General features: G+C 45.1%; 1 protein-coding gene across 5 annotated transcripts in view; it reads right to left on the minus strand.

The window, feature by feature from the left end:
* The window catches only part of SNX29 (sorting nexin 29), a 130363-nt gene that overhangs the window by 89062 nt on the left and 21825 nt on the right, over nucleotides 1-19476 (minus strand). For 4 of the 5 annotated variants that reach the window (XR_014493674.1, XR_014493675.1, XM_083372772.1 and 1 more), the window contains 5 exons: nucleotides 18883-18964; nucleotides 17313-17395; nucleotides 13043-13106; nucleotides 12112-12240; nucleotides 10581-10663 (listed from right to left, as the gene is read on the minus strand). Coding sequence is in view for 3 of the 5 variants with exons in the window: in XM_083372772.1 (XP_083228898.1) it covers nucleotides 10581-10663; nucleotides 12112-12240; nucleotides 13043-13106; nucleotides 17313-17395; nucleotides 18883-18964 (441 nt within the window). In the remaining 2 variants the exon portion in view is untranslated. The remainder of the gene's footprint in view (nucleotides 1-10580; nucleotides 10664-12111; nucleotides 12241-13042; nucleotides 13107-17312; nucleotides 17396-18882; nucleotides 18965-19476) is intronic. The other variant, XM_083372773.1, reaches the window with a different exon arrangement.

Consider the following 19476-nt stretch of genomic DNA (forward strand, 5'->3'; position numbering starts at 1 on the left):
AAAAAAATGAAAACTAATCACATTCTGCGTGGTTTTTGTCACGGTTATGTATTCAGGCTCTCTGTAGGGGCACGTGCATTAGACAGAAAGATTTTTTTTATTCTAGTTGCAAAAAAGAATCCCCAAACAAAAGAGGGAAAATATTCTGGTTAACGGAAGATAAAACGGCAACGTTGATCACTTAATGGCCCTCTTGCCACTGGCAACCTTAAACCGGCAGCTCAATATTTCTGATAAAACAGCAGCTAAGCAGTGAGCGATGAAATTGCTTATGATTCTTTCAAAAAAAAAAAGAAAAAGAAAAAAAGGAGCGAAGTGAAACCCCGGATATGCTATTTCTCATCTCCGCCCCCGAGATTAAGAAATGCTTACAACTTCTGTACACGTTTGTAGGTCTTAAAACGCGCTTCGATCACGTCAACTCCGAACGTGTCAAAAAATCCCCCAATCCATCACTTGGGATGACCAGCAAAGATGAATGCAACTTCATGAAGAACGTCAATAATAAAAATAAAATTAATGGAGATAATCCAATAATAAAAATTAGATCATCATAATTCCTCTCTTCCTTCCCCCTTCCCTCCGCTTGCCTTCCTTCCTTCCTTCCTCCCTTGAATATCTATAGATTTCCTTTCTCCTTTCCTTCCTTCATCCCTCCCTCCATTTCCTTTCCTCCATCCCTCCCTTCTCCATCTTCCTTCCTTCCTTCCCTCCCTTCCTTCGTTGAATATCTGTAGCTAGATTTCCTTTCTTCTTTCCTTCCTTCATCTCTCCATCCCTCCATTCCTTCCTTGAATATCTATAGCTAGATTTCCTTTTCATCCCTCCTTTCATTTCTCTTCCTCCATCTTGCTTCCTTCTTTCCCTCCCTTCCTTGAATATCTGTAGATTTCCTTCCTTCTTCCCTTCCTCCCTCCATTTCCCTCCCTCCCTCCATCTTCCTTCCTTCCCTCCTTCCCTTGAATATCTATAGCTGCATTTCCTTTCCTTTCCTTCTTTCATCCCTCCCTCTATTTCCCTTCTTCTCTCCCTCCTCCATCTTCCTTCCTTCCTTCCTTCCTTCCTTCCTTCCTTCCTTCCTTCCTTCCTGCCTCCCTCCCTCCCTCCCTCCCTCCCTCCCTCTCACCCTTTGCAAACAAAGGAGTCATCTACCCCTTTTTTCCTTTAAGGTGTGTCTATAGATCTCTTACAAGGGATGCGGTGGCTCAGCGGGTTAGGACGCTGAGCTTGTCGATCAGATGGTCGGCAGTTTGGCAGGTCGAATCCCGAGTGCCGCATAGCAGAGTGAGCGCCTGTTACTGGTCCCAGCTTCTGCCAACCTAGCAGTTCGAAAGCACGTAAAAATGCAAGTAGAAAAATAGGGATCACTACGGTGGGAAGGTAACAGCGTTCCGTGCGCCTTTGGCGTCTAGTCATGCCGGCCACATGACCACAGAGGCGTCCTCGGACAAGCGCTGGCTCTTCGGCTTTGAAACAGAGATGAGCACCGGCCCCTAGAGTCGGAAATGACTAGCACGCATGTGCGGGGGAACCGTTACCTTTGCCTTATAGATCTCTTGGAGCCATTCTTGTGAACAAATACAAACTTTGAAGCTGAAAAATTCTTCGTCAGCAGGCCAAGCATAGGTATTCAATCCAAACCAGGACAGTATACAGATTATTTACTCTCAGGCTATCTGTGCCACCCTCACGGAGTTAAACAGATAGCAATCCCACTCCGAGGAGCCAATTCCACTTTACCGTACGGCTACATTGGCAGAATCTTGCAGGTTTGGGAGTACAATCCTTCCCCGTCTCCTGCACAGTCCGAGGAACGAGAGAAGGTCCCAGGTGATTTTCTTTCCCTACCCGTTCTGCAGCCGCAGGCTGGGCTGCCTCTTATCCCACCGTCCCCTTGGCAGCGTCTCTTCGCTCGGTCTCCCAAGGTCTTTCCCACGTGCCACAGCAATATGGAAGCTTGGTCGCCTCATTGTACATTGAAACTCAATTTAAAACTGTACTAACAAACAGACTGTAGGCAGTGCCAAACTTAAGCAAATGTACTTTATTTTGCAGCTGCTGTGTTTGGTTCCGAGCCAAACCGCTCAGCTAGCTCGGGGAAGATTTCAGCGCGAAGCGCTGACAGTTAACGTGCGATATGCACACGCACACTCCTCTAGCCCTTTTTCCTTCTGCAGGTGGGGAGGGAGGGTGTGTGTGTGGATTGCTGAATAAACACAATTATCACCCCATGGTTTGCACAGATCCTGCGTACAGAGGCAGAGGCAGCCGGAGAAACCCGGCCTTCGAGTTGCTAAACAGAAGAAGGTCAAGTCAGCTGAACAGCCCTGGAAACAAAGCTTCCCCAAAGCCCACCGCACAAAACTGTAAAGCTGCCCAAAAAGCGCTAAGGAAGAGCGGTTTCCCTTCTGCCCCATAAAGGTAAAGGTTCCCCCGCACATGCGTGCTAGTCGTTTCCAACTCTAGGGGCCGGTGCTCATCTCCGTTTCAAAGCCGAAGAGCCAGCGCTTGTCCGAGGACGTCTCCGTGGTCATGTGGCCGGCATGACTAGATGCCAAAGGCGCACGGAACGCTGTTACCTTCCCACCGTAGTGGTCCCTATTTTTCTACTTGCATTTTTACGTGCTTTCGAACTGCTAGGTTGGCAGAAGCTGGGACGAGTAACAGGCGCTTGCTCTGTTAAGCGGCACTCGGGATTCGACCCGCCAAACTGGCGACCTTCCGATCGACAACCTCAGTGTCCTAAACCATTGAGCCACAGCATCCCCTTTCTGCCCCATACAGAAGACCAAATTGTTCCATGTCACTGATCAGGGTTGACTCAGGAGCCCAAGAGGACCCTCGGAGAAAGGCGTTCAGAAACTCCAAAGACATCCGCTAGACCTCAGATAAAATAATTGGCAAACGAAAACGGAAGAGGCACATGCCCGCGGGCTACATTTGTCTCGCTCCTACAAAATTCTTCACTTTTATTTATTTATTTTTAAAAACGAAACGTGACCCACAAAATACAGGGGGTCCTCGGTTTATGACCGCCACTGAGCCCGCAAATTTCTGTTGCTAAGCAAGATAGCGGTTAAGTAACTTTGGCTGCATTTTGTCACCTTTCCTGCCGCGGCTGTTAACTGAATCGCAGCAGTCATTAAGTTAGTAACACGGTTGTTAAGGGGATCTGGCTTCCCCCGTTGAGTTTGCTTTGTTGCCAGGTGGCAAGAGGTGATCACGTGACAAACCCCCCCCCCAAGAACGGCAGCCATCATAAATATGAATCGGTTGCCAAGTGTCTGGATTTTGATCACATGACCAGGGGGAGGCTGCAACGGTTGTAAGTGTGAAAAATGATCACCAGACACTTTTTTTCCAAGTGCCGTTATAACTAAGAAAGATCATAGCTGCCAAAAGAGCCAACACAGTGCCAGGCTGCATTAAAAGAGGGATAGAATCAAGATCACGGGAAGTCTTAATACCACTTTACAAGGCCTTGGTAAGGCCACACTTGGAATACGGCATCCAGTTTTGGTCACCACGATGTATGTTGTATTTTGTATGATGTATTTTTATTGCCCTGTACACCGCCCTGAGTCCTTCGGGAGAAGGGCGGTATAGAAATTAAATTAAATAAATAAACTTGCAAGCGCATAACAGGCAGAAAAAGGAACACAGAGAAAAGAATTGTCTTAATTTGCCAGGCTGTCAAAAGATCTGTACTTTCAGATTGTAGATTCCTACCTATAGGTGGGTATAGGTAGGAATCTGAGTAAATACTCTTGCCCTTCTTGGTTCCTTGCATCGGTCAGTAATCAGTCCTATTCTGCATAACTGCTAGATGTATGAGGGGGTCCTTTGTGCCCTCTGAGCTTGGTGGCTTTCTTGCAGATGGTTCGTCGCCCAAACTGGGTTGACATCTAGGTAAAAACTAGGATGTTACCTGGTTTGGGTAATGGAATGGCCGCAAGAAAACCACCAAGCTCGGAGAGCACCAAGGATCCCTTATTTCAAGCCTGAGCTACAAACACTCTCCTTTTCTGGTATTCAAAGAATCAGGGCCATACATAAGGATGCAGCGTAGACGATTTATTGAAACCTATACGTAAGAATCTAGATCAACGAAAGGGCAGCGCTAAATTGGTTAAGAGTTGGGTTAAGAGTCAACAGAATGGAAGTGTTCTGTACCAGCCTGCTACCGGCCTTGCAGAAAAGGCAGGGACAACCCCTTTTTCAAGAAGGCAAGAGGCTGGAATTACGCCTGCCAAATTTATTACTACAAAAACAAACGGAACAAGACAAACCAAGAAACCAGAGCTTTAAGAAACATGAACTATCCGAGCGGTTGCCTTCAGCAAACCAGCCCTCCCCACACATTCCCCTTATATAGAGTTCAGGGCGTGGCTTCTCTCTGCCTCCTTCCGAGAAGCCCCATTGCCTTCCTCTGTCTACTCCTAATTGACTGCCTCCTGCGTCGGGCGTCCTTGAACAGGGCCAGCTGTGGGTCATCTTCATCCACGCTGTCAGGCTCACACAGCTGGGTCTCCGTGGTGACCAAGTGGGAGGGGCCTGGCTGAGGGCTCTCATCAGCAAGATCTTCAACCCCCTCAGCAAGGTCTTCAACCCCCTCAGCAAGGTCTTCAACACCCCCCTCCTCCTCCTCCGAGTCATCCGACCCAACTGCCGAACCCACAGGCTGACCCTGAATCACAACAGGAAGGGGCTGGACTTGGGTCTCTTCTGGAAATGCAAGGACTCTAAAGGGATGGCATGTTTAACTCCTCCCTCCCAGCTCAGCCTGCTCTTCACCTTGACACATTTCCTACATACGAAGGATTCCAGGCTGATTTGCCTCTTAGCTTCTTAGGAAACATCCCACTTTGCATCACATTCCACCACATCTTCAAGCTTTCTTCCACAGGTGTTTTGGGGTGGGTTTTTTTTGTTTGTTTTTTTACTTAACCATCGGGCCAACCCAAAAGAGCAAAACCTTGTTGAACACTTCATAGCAGTAGCACATCTGATTGCACCCCTTCAAACAAACATCCTGCATCCAGGTGTGTCCTAAACCATTTTTTTTTTAAAAAAAAGGAGTGGTATCTTTGAATCATATGCAGTAGAAAACACACACAGCTCAAGTTTATTTTTAGTATCTGCAGTGGAAATTTCAGACCACAGCTGGGGAAAGGCAACTGAAAGGCACGGCGCAAAACCACTCATTTTTAGAAAGGTTTTGCAATCATTCTATCTCCATCTTCTTTTTTTAAATTATTTTTTCCCTTCTAAAAAATCTGACTATCCCACTCAATTTCTCTGGCTATTGTGCCGTTGTTTACATATAATTCTAACACAGCAGAATGCAGCAGCCAAGGTTTTCCCCTGCCATAATTATATGAATCAGAAAAAAACAGCCAGCGTCTAATGAAGGATAATTTCTCATATTACAGGCAGCTCAAAAATATCCTCCTCGCGAATAATTTTTAATACAAGCCAGCAACGGCTGAACACCTGTACTGCGGCGTCTGTGGAGAACTGAATCAAAATCATGCAGACCTAAAGGGAATAAAAATCACTTCAGTTCCTCAAAACTGTGGTCTATAAATTATCAGTGGGTTGTGGAAAGGTTGCCAGGCACCTTAGTGTGTTTTTGTTCACCCTTGTGCTGCTGGCCAACATGAGATCCAGCTTCAGAAATTTTTGCTCCAGACATTTAGCCATGTGCTTTAAAATTACAAAAAAGGACGACTGTGGTTAATCATTACTGCACTGAACTTGCCAAAAATAAAAATAAAAAATGGGAGTTTAAAAATCCCACCTAAGTGTTAAATAATCTGCTTTTAATCTCTTCTCTTTCAACTTTAGAGGGTCGCTGGAGAGAAACAAAACACGGACATAAAAATCCCAAGTGGGAGTTACTTCCATATTCTGTCCAAAATCACCGACCTCCAGTTAACAGAAAACTGGGCTGGAAGGAGCTCCTAATATGTTTATTTTTTATTTTATTTTAATTCCATTTATATCCCACCCTTCTCCGAAGACTCAGGGCGGCTTACAAGCTTAGCAGTAGCCTTCATTCTATGTATGTGCCTGCTTATTAGGGCTTTCACACACACACCCCAAGCGGCATTATTACAAAGTCAGCTTAATTGCCCCCAAAAATCTGGGTCCTCATTTTACCTACCTCGGAAGGATGGAAGGCTGAGTCAACCTTGAGCCTGGTGGGACTCGAACCTGCCCTAATTGAAGGCAGCTGGTGTTACTTAAGGAGGCATTAGCCCACTGCTGCACCAATATCACATCTGACCGTCCTAAATTTAGAGTAATTGAGTCATGCTTAAATCCCATTACAGTGAAAGCGAGCACCGGGCTCATTCATTCCAATGGAATGTAAATACAACTAACTGTCATTGGATTTTTACATCTTCCCGGATCGTTTTCAAAAAAAAAAATTCAAAAATCGGAAAAGACTTGAGATTAATGTGTTTAATTATACCCTCAGCATGCACAACGTCTTCCATTCCGTCTCAGATTTTCCAGGGGGGGGGGCGCGGCTATTTAGACATCGCACAAACCAGTTTGTGCTCAGTTAGAACAATTAACCGGTGGAACAACCTGCCTCCAGAAGTTGTGGGTGCTCCAACACTGGACGTTTTTAAGAAAGAGATTGAACAGCCATTTGTCTGAAGTGGTACGGGGTTTCCTGCCTGAGCAGGGGGTTGGACTAGAAGACCTCCAAGGTCCCTTCCAACTCTGTTATTCTTTATTTATTTATTTATTTATTTATTTATTTATTTATTTATTTATTTATTTTCCCCTTTATTGAGGAATTTGTGGTTAAGCTTCAAACATCCAGAAGGGAAACCACAGTGGACAGCAAATTATAGGGCATCCACCTGAGATGAAGCAAGAAGCACTACTATGGGGCTACCCTTGAATGGAATAGAGCTGGAGGGGACCTTAGAGGTCTTCTAGTCCAGCCCCTAGCTCAAGCAGGAGGAGAACCTGTACCATCTCAGACAAGTGATTGTCTAGCCTCTTCTTTAAAACCTCCAGGGATGGAGCCCGCCCACGATTTCTGGTGGCAAGCTGTTCCACTGGTTGATTGTCCTCAAAATCAGGAAGTTTCTCCTTAATTCCAGGTTGCTTCTCTCCTTGATCAGTTTCCAGCCATTGTCTCTTGTCCTGCCTTCTGGTGCTTGAAGATTATTCAGGAGTTAAAAGTGGGTGCAGAGTGTGGTGGCATGGCAGTTCTCGGGACCCTTACAGTGATCCATGTTACACGGCTGTCCTGGCTACAGTTCAAGGTGTTGGTTATCGCCTTTAAAGCCTTTCATGGCTTGGGTCCAGGCCAGGGGTAGGCAACCTTGGCTCTTTTGTGACTCTTGGACTTCAACTCCCAGAATTCCTGAGCCAGCACGGCTCAGCTTGGAAACCTCTCTTTTCCCGCAGCATGGCTGGCTCAGGAATTCTGGGAGTTGAAATCCACGAGTCATAAAGCGGCCTAGGCCAGGGGTAGGTAACCTTGGCTCTTTTGTGACTCGTGGACTTCAACTCCCAGAATTCCTGAGCCAGCATGGCTCAACTTGGAAACCTCTCCCTTTCCCCTCAGCATGGCTGGCTCAGGAATTCTGGGAGTTGAAGTCCACGAGTCATAAAAGAGCCAAGGTTGCCTACCCCTGGTCCAGGCTACAGGAGGACCCATCTCACCACCCTGGGACTGGTCTTCCCAACCAGCCTGCAGAAGGGGCATGCTGTGGACCCCATCAGTCAAGAAATTTCAGCGGGTGGGATCCAGGAGAAGAGCTTTCCCTTCCGTTGCTCTGGCCCTCGGGAACATTGTGGCCCCGAGTAATTGGAAACCGCTACTAAACTACAGGCGGCCCTCGACTTAACGGCCGCAATTCAGGCCAAAAATGTCCGTCGTCGAGACCTTGCTTAAGTGAATCTTGCCCCGTTTTACGACCTTTCTGGCCACGGGGTGTGTGTGTTTGTGAAGTGAATCCCGGGCAGTTGTGAAGTTAACGTCGCAGCGGTTAAGTGGCTTCCCCCTCGACTCTGCTTGTCAGAAAGTCGCAAAAGGGGATCACAGCGACCCCAGGTCCGTTCTAAACGTGAGTCGGTTGCCAAGAGTTTGAATTGGGATCACGTGACCGTGGGGACGTATGCCGCGACGGTCACAAGGGGATAAAAACAGTCGTTAAGTCACACTTTTCGAGTGCCGTTGTAACTTTGAGGGGTCACTAAACGAACTGTTGTTAAGTCGAGGACTTCCTGTACTTCAAGAAAACAACATGGATGTATTTATGTATTCTCCGGAGTCCAGCTTGAGTCCAGCCAGTCTATTTTAAGAGGCTATCTGCAGCTGCCAATCCGGGCTTTAAATTGGCAGGCGACTTATCTTTTTTTTTTCTTTAATGGATGCTTTCACCATATTTTTAATTAATTTGGTCCTTTACGATGTTAATTGTTAGCTTCTTTGAGCATCCCTCTTTGATGGAAAAGTTGGGTATATAAACCCAGCAAAGTCACCCAAACGTTCAGATACGCCATCAAAGCACGGATTGAGAAACAGGCTCACGTTATCTAATATTAAACCTCTGCAGAAATCCACGTGAATATTTTGCTTTCTGGCTTGCAAACATCCAACGAAAACTTTCAAAGAGGAATTTTTTTTCCCCGTAACGGAGAGTTGCGAGGAGAGGGAAGTTTCATTTTGTAAGTACATTTGGAAAAACAAAGACACCAACAAGCTTAGTATACATATTTAGTTAATCCTTGCTTGAAAAATGACACAGTAATACTTTTAAGAAGCAGTGTGGGTCTATATTGATTTTCACTGTTTCCCAAACAGAAATTAAGTCTTTTAATTCCTGCAGGAGCTCAGCAAAGTCTCTGACTGTAAGACTCCAGCTGTGAGTGCCAATAGAAAATTATTTCTATAGCTTAAGCACTGGAAGAGAAATAAAAGGATTTTTTTTAACCGCTTGTCAAAGGATTAAATTTCCTCCAACGAGAAAATGAGTTATTAAACTAATTTTACATTAGTTTTTAAACAAGCATACCTCCTCCTTTCAGTCACCTAGTTATTCAACGCAGCGCTCAGTGCCACTTAATTCACTTCTCAATGAAAATAAACTTGGAAGAGGGCAAAAAATGGTTTTAATGGGGGTGCAGGGGTAATTAAATGTTTGGCAGGAGGGGAAAAACGGTCCTATGAATTTGCTGTATTTGCTAAATGAGTATTTGCCATTGTTTCTCATATTTGCAACCCCTGAAGTCACAAAAGGCCCTTCCATATTCAGCGATAAATAAGTTCATTATGGGATGTATCCTCTCCTCTCCTGTATTCTCTCCTCTCCTCTCCTCTCCTCTCTTGTATTCTATCCTCTCCTCTCTCCTCTCCTCTCCTCTCTCGTATTCTCTCCTCTCCTCTCCTGTATTCACTCCTCTCCTCTCTTCTCTACTCTCTACTCTCCTCTCCTGTATTCTATCCTCTCCTCTCCTGTATTCTCTCCTCTCCTCTCTTCTCTCCTCTCTTGTATTCTATCCTCTCCTCTCCTGTATTCTAACCTCTCCTCTCTCCTCTCCTCTCCTCTCTCATATTCTCTCCTCTCCTCTCCTCTCCTGTATTCTCTCCTCTCCTCTCTTCTCTCCTCTCTCCTCTCCTCTCCTCTCGTATTCTCTCCTCTCCTCTCCTGTATTCTCTCCTCTCCTCTCCTCTCTCCTCTCTACTCTCCTCTCCTGTATTCTATCCTCTCCTGTATTCTCTCCTCTCCTCTCCTGTATTCTCTCCTCTCCTCTCTTCTCTCCTCTCTTGTATTCTATCCTCTCCTCTCCTGTATTCTAACCTCTCCTCTCTCCTCTCCTCTCCTCTCTCGTATTCTCTCCTCTCCTCTCCTCTCTCGTATTCTCTCCTCTCCTCTCTTCTCTCCTCTCTCCTCTCCTCTCCTCTCTCGTATTCTATCCTCTCCTCTCCTGTATTCTAACCTCTCCTCTCTACTCCTGATTTTCGTTCGTTCTGCCGGGACCTGAAGACCTGGCTCTTTGAGCTTTCCAGCCAGGACTGAGGATTTTTTAATTTTTTAACTTATTATAATTGGGTTTTTAATCAGAGTTATAGGGGTTTTAGATTTTAATTAAGGATAATTTAATCTATTTTAATTGTTATTAATTTTTGTATTGTGGTGTTTTAATTGCCTTGTGAACCACCTTGGGTCCTGCGGGAGAAGGGCGGTATATAAGTTTAATAAATAAATAAATAAATAAATACTCTCCTCTCCTCTCTTGTATTCTATCCTCTCCTGTATTCTCTCCTCTCCTCTCTTGTATTCTATCCTCTCCTCTCCTCTCCTGTATTCTATCCTCTCCTCTTTTCTCCTCTCCTGTATTCTCTCCTCTCCTCTCCTCTCCTCTCCTCACTTCTCTCCTGTCCTCTCTCCTCTCCTGTATTCTATCCTCTCCTCTCCTCTCTCCTCTCCTGTATTCTCTCCTCTCCTCTCCTCTATCCTCTCCTATCGCTTCCCCCATTGGCTCTGCTTGTTGGAAGCCAACGAAAGCGGGAGATTCTGTTCACACAAAAGGAGAATCCCACTCACCGTCCATGGTTTGACCTTCTCTTTTCAACATCTGGACAGCGCCGACGTATTTCTTTAGCTGGACTTTGAGCACCTCGTTCTCCCTGCAAGTACAGAAAGAGGAAGACTGTTAAGGCCGCCAGCCGAGGTCTTCCCCATCGGGTTTTCTTTAATAAGTTGCCAATGCAGAGATCTACTCAGCGCCAACTGATTTATTTTTTTCTTTCCAACCGCTTTGCAACCGCCTATCTGGCTAAGGAATACAACCTTACGTAACCGTGAAATTTTGATGAAGCTCCTGGAGGCATGTTAAGCAGCCGATTGTTCTGAGTGGAGAGGCAGAAAACAGAGCATTGGGAATCGGTCAGAGAGCAACTGGGCTAAGCTAATCAGCCGAAGCCAGGAATCAAAGCCCTTCGCTTATTGAAAACATTTAAAAAGCAGCCAGATAGGGCAAGGCTTATCAATTGGTTCTTTGGGAACTCCGTATAGCAATGGTAAAAGATTGCGAGTGATTGTGAGATTGTGAGTTCTAGTCCCGCCTTACCCAGGAAAGCCAACTTTGGCCCAACCCAATTCGTAGGGTTGTTGTCAAAGGGAAAAACAGGAGGAAGGTGTGCTGGACATGCCTGCCACCTTGAGTTCTTTAGTAAAAATAATAAAGGGGGGGATACCAATAAATAAATACATGAAAATAATATTTGTTGGGTTAGGGAGTCCGAGGGACAGCAGAAGACTCGTGCTTCACACCAGTACATTGCAACCCCTAAAACAAGCCTTCCTGACTTGTAGAAAAAATAATAATAACCTGGCATCTTTTTCTAGTCTCTGTGATGTGGATTTTTGGAAGGAGGTTTTAGAGCCGTGGTGGCAAACCTATGGCACGCGTGCCACAGGTGGCAAGCAGAACCATCTGGGTGGGCACGCACGTCGTCACCCCAGTCCTAGGCCTTCAGCTGGGTTTTATAAAACCTTTTCGCTTTAGGCCTCCGCCGCCGTGTGCAAAAAAAAAAAAGGTTCAATCAATCAATCAATTTCAACTTCTCGTGGGGAAAAAAAAAGATCTCGGAAAGTTGGAATTGATTGATTGAACTTTTTAGTCCCACCCAGTCTGCCGTTACCACCGTAGCCACGCCCACCCAATGGGCCACGCCCACCCAGCACCCAACGATACATAAGTGGGGTTTGGGGTTGCCGTTTGGGCACTCAGCCTCTAACAGGTTCGCCATCACCGTTTTAGAGGCTCCCACGGTGGCAATCAAAGCCATCAGCCACACCCAACTGGTGTTGGCGCCGAGCGATGGCACGTGCTTTCAGAGGATGCTGGACGGAGCCAGCTGTTCTGCAGCTGGAGAGAAAAGACTCCTAGAGCAGCTATTGTAGACGGTGTTCCCACAGCAGGTATTAAATCTGCCGAGGGGGAAGGCTGCTTTCCAAAGTAGAAGTTACTCTTCTTTCCTGCTCTGCCCAGGATGCAGCAATCGGTCATAACAGACTGGGATCCTTTGGCAGAAGCCCAAAGCAAGACCGTCACCTAGCCCAAATCCGCTACCTTGCCAGGGCCTGAATCCTGGCTGTGTGGTGTTCTTCGTGCTCTGAAACTTTCTTCTTCAGGTTGTCCACCTCTTGACGGAGTCCCGCCGAATGCTCCATCTCCCCTTCCAGGAGGCTCCGCAAGGAACTGCAGAGAAGAGAAGCGTAGCGTGAAAGGGGATTGTATGAAACCTGACATTTGTCAAGACCAAAACTTTTTTCAGACAAGACAAGGGACTGCACAGTCCTGAACTGGATGGGACAGGCAGGAAGAGGTTCAGGGTAGCCACACCTGAGAATGTCACAGAGTATGTCTATCAGGTTGGAAGGTTATAACTTTACGCTGGCAAGATTCTGTCTATTAGGTAAAGGTAAAGGTTCCCCCGCACATGCGTGCTAGTCGTTTCCGACTCTAGGGGCCGGTGCTCATCTCCGTTTCAAAGCCAAAGAGCCAGCGCTTGTCCGAGGATGTCTCCGTGGTCATGTGGCCGGCATGACTACGACGCCAAAGGCGCACGGAACTCTGTGACTTTCCCACCGTAGTGGTCCCTATTTTTCTACTTGCATTTTTACGTGCTTTCGAACTGCTAGGTTGGCAGAAGCTGGGACGAGTAACAGGCGCTCACTCTGCTACGCGGCACTCGGGATTCGACCTGCCAAACTGCCGACCTTCTGATCGACAAGCTCAGCATCCTAACCCACTGAGCCACCGCGTCCCTTATTCTGTCTATTAGGTGTAAGCAAATAAAGGATTAGATTCGGATGGATTTCACTCTGTTGTCTTTTTGGGGGGCTTGGGCCTGACAAGGGTAGAACTACTGAGCCTCAGATCTGCTGTCCTCTTTGTATGTCAACCGAAAGGATTACTCAACCTCAGATCAACTTCAAGTCAATCTCTGTCCACATATAATGACGTTCCATAGGACTGGCCCGAAGCATCATTGTTTTACCTGTTCTGTTCTTCCAGTTCATGTTTTCTGTTCATCATGGCTACAATAGCTTGCCGAAGTTCCGCTTGGGGGGGGGGGGAAATAGACAAAATTAAGTCTATTGTTCTTTGTAATGAACACTTAGTCATGTCATGCAGAACGGTTTTTAAATTCATGCCTCATAAGCACAGATATTTGTGTCTCAGTTACGAGTTCGGTTGACTTCATTTTTCTTATTTTAACTGTTTTATTTAACACAAACGGCCATCAGCACTTTCTAAAACAATCTACCACCAACCTAAAACCCTTCTAACTCTCCAAAGCTATGATGGCTTCGAGAGAAGGGAAAGACAACAGTAATAACATCATATCAGATGGTCATTATTTGGAGGAACTCTATTCTAGACCAGTATCTTTCAAAATACGGAAGGACTGATAGAAGAGAATATTTGTAGCTCAGGGCTGAACGGTGGGGTCCTTGATGCCCCCTGAGTTTGGTCGTTTTCTTGCAGATGTTTCATGACCCAGCTAGGTAACATCATCAGTGCTAGAAAGGAGTGTGGTTTGTGGAGAGGAGGAGAAGGAGGAGGAGGAGGAGGAGGAGGAGGAGGAGGAGAACAATTATTGGTGATCTCTGAGCTTGGTTTTCTTGCAGATGTTTCATGACCCAACTAGGTAACATCATCAGTGCTAGAAGGGAGTGGACCGGCCAAACCACTTGTATATAAACAGATGGAAAGCCCTGCCAGCACTGATGATATTACCTAGTTGGGTCAAGAAACATCTGCAAGAAAACAACCAAGCTCAGAGAGCACCAAAGACCCCAGAATTTAGAAAGAGCTTAGCAAGGATTTCCACTATAAACGGTTGGTATCAAAGGCACGCACTACATTTTCCCCCAAAGTCTCCAGTTAAACCCAGGAAAGCTTTTACTTCTCCAAATTAGCACATTTGAATGGTTTATCTGCAGAAAACAAAATGAGCTGTTTACAAGCACACAACCATCTCCTCAGGCCAAGGTGTTAATTTAAAACACTTTCGATGGCTAATATAAACAACGGAGCCTACAAGCCTTCTTGAGGATGTTGGGAGAGCGAAATCATTTATCAGCATATTTCTACAAACGTTTTAGGTGTATTCATAAAATAGTATCCTAATGAAAAATAAACCGTTGCTTTCAGGCTTGGCAGAGACTCAAAAACTGGAGAGTTTTAATTCTGGATTCAATTCTAGTATTGGGACTATGCGTTAAGTTGCAGTTCAGATGATTTATTGCTCAAGCCTACACCCAAGCATCTAATCAAACTAAAATTCAATACTAAATTGGCTCCAGATAAAGGACAACAGAAATCCAGAGGGGTTGGATTTGAACCCTTTGTGGCAATGTAATTATTCTAAGCTGAGGACACACTTAACTCCACCCCTCAAACTCTGCCTGCACTTCTCCTACATTCATGGACAAACCAACAGAAACTTCTTATGAAACTTTGTTTTTATATATGATAACAGCAGTGGGACTTTTATGCGCTCAAAGACAGAAGGACTTACACATGCCTACAATGCAACAATGGACTCTGAAACTGTTAGAATTGGCAGAGATGGAGAAATGGACAGCCTTGGTATAAAAAAAAATAAGACTTTGGCAAATTTTATTTCTGCTTGGAAATCATTATTGTACTTTTTGTGAGGAAGTGAAAGAACTGAAAACCTGATTTGGGGGATTTGACGATTAGCATTATACGGGATTATCAGAACGATGTACACAAATGTTCATCTTAGAGTAAGAGTCTGATGGAGTCTTATATTTATATCCATACCAAAGAAAGTCAAAAGTTGTTCTTTTCCATCTTTCTCTTTCTTTCTTTCCTTTCTTTCTCTTTCTCTTTCTTAGGCTCTCGCTCAGCTCACACATGTTGCAATCACTGCCTTCAAAAATGTGGCTGTTAAAAAACCACTTGTCGGAAGAACCGACATGGCTTTGACATCATCCCGTATTCCATACGTTACACCTGCTACATGTTTAGCGAGTCAAGTTGCTATGCAACAGGCTGGAAGCTTCATATGTGTGTATGTATACACACACACACACACACACACACACACACACACATATATATATATATATATATATATATATAGAGAGAGAGAGAGAGAGAGAGAGAGAGAGAGATTAGAATCGCATTGCTCACTCTTACCAAATCCCATTAACGTTTTAAAGGGCTATGCTCTTTTCAAGGAAGACCTCAGTGGTCTGTTTCAACCCTAATGGGCTGAATCTTATTATTTTTTATTATTTTAATCCCATTTATATCCCGCCCTCCTCCGAAGACTCAGGGCGGCTTACAATTTAAGCACAAACCAATGTGCTTAGCCTTCATTCTATGTATATGCCTGCTTATTAGGGCTTCCGCCCCCCCCCCCAACAAGCGGCATTATTACAAAGTCAGCTTAATTGCCCCCAACAATCTGGGTCCTCATTTTACCTACCTGGGAAGGATGGGAGGCTGAGTCAACCTTGAGCCTGGTGGGATGCGAACCTGCACTAATTGCAGGCAGCTGGTGTTACTTAAGGAGGCATTAGCCCACTGCTCCACCAAGGCCGTAACATGCTAGGTAGAAACCTACTCAACTGCGTTAAGGTTTAGCAAAATGGGAGATAACCAATTTTGCCGGATACCCGAATTCAAACACAAACCTGGGGCAGGGAAGGAACATTCTATTTGTCTAAACCAGTGTTTCTTCTCAACCTTTGGCAATTCTCAGCTATGTGGGGTTCAATTCTCAGAATTCTTCATCCAGCCATGGAAATTCTGGCCGTTGAGGTCCAGTGGTCTTACAAGTTATCAAGGCGGAGAAACCCAGGCCTAAAGAGTTATATGCAGTCATTTCCCTGTGCTTGGCGTAGTTCGCAAGAAAATAAGGCTACCAAAATTTGGACTTTTAAGCAACGAGAAATGTGCCCATTGTTTACCAAGCCTGGCTTTATAAATTTTTAAATGCCAAAGGGTGACTGGGTCACTTCGTCACTGAGCACAACCAGGTCAACATCCAAAGACCAGGCAGAACCAGCTCTGAACTTTTCATGGGTTTCTCCTCCAACGTTGAGCATCTTAGCGTGGATATGTAGCAACTAGTTCTCCTTCAAGCTACTTTTGACAGCGGATTGCATCCAAAGATCACAATCATAAACTTGAGGGCTGTAAATATTTCACTTAAAAGAGCCGGAAGAACGCCATTTGGAATTTGGGTGGATGTAGCATACCTCCGCTGTTCATTAAAGTTGCCCAACTTTTTTCAAGCTTCGGCAAAAAAAAACCCCACAAACCACTCCGAATCAATCCAACAAAAGCTACTGCTTCAAGCAGTCCCTTCAAGCAGGTTATTCTGGATCTCAAAGCTGGGTCGCCTCTTTTGCAGGCTCATGTAGAAACCCGGCGGGGGCGAAAAAAGCTACCTGTTTTCACGTTTTAATGAGATTTATATCATTCGTGCGATCAGGACCTCGGGATGTTTTTCGAAACATCCACCGCCTTGCTGAGTTTATTTTTTAATGATAGCTAGGCTGAAGTCATCTTCCTGGATAGCTGTCAAATCAGGTTTACTGTCATCCACTTAAATGCTCAAAGCCATTAAGGGGAAAAATAAATAAATAAATCAACTGCTGGGTAGATACATACAATCAACAAACACAAAGGCAATGGTGCCCCCTGCTGGACAACTGATGTTACTAATCTTCCACGGGTCTAAAGCCGGTGTGTGTGTGTGTGTGTGTGTGTGTGTGTGTGTGTGTGTGTGTGTGTGTGTGTCTTCAACCTTGGCAACTTGAAGACTTGTGGACTTCAACTCCCAGAATTCCTCGGCTGAGGAATTCTGGGACTTGAAGTCCACAAGCCATAAAAGGGCCAGGTTTGAAGAGCCCCTGGCCTTGATCAAGCAATTTTTATTGTTGTGCGCCGCCCTGAGTCCTTAGGGAGAAGGGCGGCATATAAATTTAATGTAATAATAATAATAATAATAATAATAATAATAATAATAATAATAATAATAATAATAATAATAATAATAATAATAATTTGGCCCCATCTTCAGCAATGAATTTAAACGTTTGTGGTTTAGGTAGAAATCCTAAAAAAATAGTTAGCAGCAAGAGCAGCAAACAGAAGCCTCGAGAAACCTAGCTTTGAGGGTCTCCTCAGATGAAAACGTGTCTTGACGAAGCTTTTTCCACAGATCAAAAGGACTAACAAACACAAAAAAAAGGGATTCCAAATACAGTCGAATAGCTACCTACCCACAGTCATTGATTCTGGCATGCTGTCTGAAGGCAGAAATTCAGTTAGCGCATTCTTGTGGACGGGAGAACTAGATTCTACCCTAGGTATAAAAAAAGAGATTGGTTTTTTTTTTTAAAAAAGCAGCAACCTAAAAGAATTAGAACGACTGAAACGAAGAGTAAAAATAATTCATTCCAGTGTAAGGTTTTACCCTTAGCCTCACCGTCGCCCCAGCGTTACTCAGGAATTTAAAAGAGCCAAAAGAAACTTCCTGAGCCGAGCTTTCAGCAAGGAAGCAAGTTTTATTTTGATCAAAATAAAGAGTTGGGTGCCCCCCCCCCGTCTCTCTTCGTGGCTGGTAGAGAGATGAAGGCAACAACCAGGAAAGAGGTCTTCCACCTTTTATACCTTTCCAGGACAAAGAGATCGGGTCTTGGTACTAGGAACCAAAAGGGACCAAAAAATAATTCCTAGATGATGACTCATACGCAACAACCCAGGTTCCACCGTATCTCCTTTCCCCCCCTCCCCTCACCATGCTCTTTTCATGTAAGCAACCCCCTGTACCCGAAGCATGAAACATTTGCTTTTATATAACTAATTTCCCAATATAAAGCAGCTACAAAGCTGCTTGCACATAAACAAAGATGATTGCAAAGTATCACTATTAATATCAATATTACTAACATCAACCTTAAGCATAATAAAACCCCTTCATTAGCCTAATCTAATTATCCTGTAGGACCCTTTGCAGACAGGGACCCTTAGTTCTCATTAATATGGATTGGGCTATCCAAGAAAGTCTTATATAGCCAACACAGGCCAGTAAAGGTAAAGGTTACCCCGCACATGCGTGCTAGTCGTTTCCGACTCTAGGGGCTGGTGCTCATCTCCGTTTCAAAGCCGAAGAGCCAGCGCTTGTCTGAGGACGTCTCCGTGGTCATGTGGCTGGCATGACTAGGCACCAAAGGCGCACGGAACGCTGTTACCTTCCCACCGGAGTGGTCCCTATTTTTCTACTTGCATTTTTACGTGCTTTCGAACTGCTAGGTTGGCAGAAGCTGGGATGAGTAACAGGCGCTCGCTCTGCTACGCGGCACTCGGGATTCGACCCGCCAAACTGTCGACCTTCTTTCTGATCGACAAGCTCAGCGTCCTAACCCACTGAGCCACCGTGTCCCTATAAACACAGGCCAGTACCCTCATTCAAATCTAAACTCTGGCATCAAGACGTATGAATGTAAGATGGCTTAGCTCAGAGGTCTTTCAGACGTGGCCCTTTTATGACTGGTGGACTTCAATTGCTTTGCTAAGAATTATACAGCTCACACCCTCAACGTGGAAGAAAGAGCAAGGTTACTCAGAGGGTGAATACTACAAGGAGTAAAACTAGCGTCAGGTTCCACAAATAACACCATATATTTGCATTGTGATATCATTCCACGCTGTGACATCCTTTCCCTTCTGTGGATTGCTCCAGATCAGGGGTCTTTCAAACTTGGCCCTTTTAGGACTGGTGGACTTCAACTCCCAGAATTCCTCAGCCGGCGTGGTTTTTGTTGAATGGCCTTTTAATTGATTAGTTACCTGTAGTGCAATTCAGCATTGCTCTGGGTCAATTCTACAGAAAAATCTGCACTCGCGTGTTCATTGCCATCCTCCAGATTTTCTAAAGTAGCCGACAGAAACATATGTTAGTAAAAAGATTGTTTTCCTTGACTTAACGGCTCTTCCCTTTTTCAGCTCTACACATACGAAAGAAAGACCGGGGGGTGACATGATAGCAGTCTTCCAATATCTCAGGGGCTGCCCCCAAAGAAGAGGGAGTCAAGCTATTCTCCAAAGCGCCTGAAGGGAGGACAAGAAGCAACGGATGGAAACTAACCAAAGAGAGAAGCAACCTAGAACTAAGGAGAAACTTCCTGACAGTGAGAAGAATTATCAGCAGAAGTTGCCTCCAGGAGTTGTGGATGCTCCAACACTGGAGGTTTTTAAAGAAGAGATTGGACAACCATTCGTCTGCTTGAGCTTGGGGTTGGTCTAGAAGACCTCCAAGCTCCCTTCCAACTCTGTTATTCTGTTACTTCTGTTATCGCGCACATTGTCACACATTCTCTTTGGTGTGCTGACTTGCTAAATTCCACTCCAAATTCAACTGCGTCGGGGAAGTTTCCCCCCCCC

The sequence above is a fragment of the Vipera ursinii genome, assembly GCF_947247035.1.
Source record: "Vipera ursinii genome assembly, chromosome: 13".
NCBI classification, from domain to species: Eukaryota; Metazoa; Chordata; class Lepidosauria; order Squamata; family Viperidae; genus Vipera; species Vipera ursinii.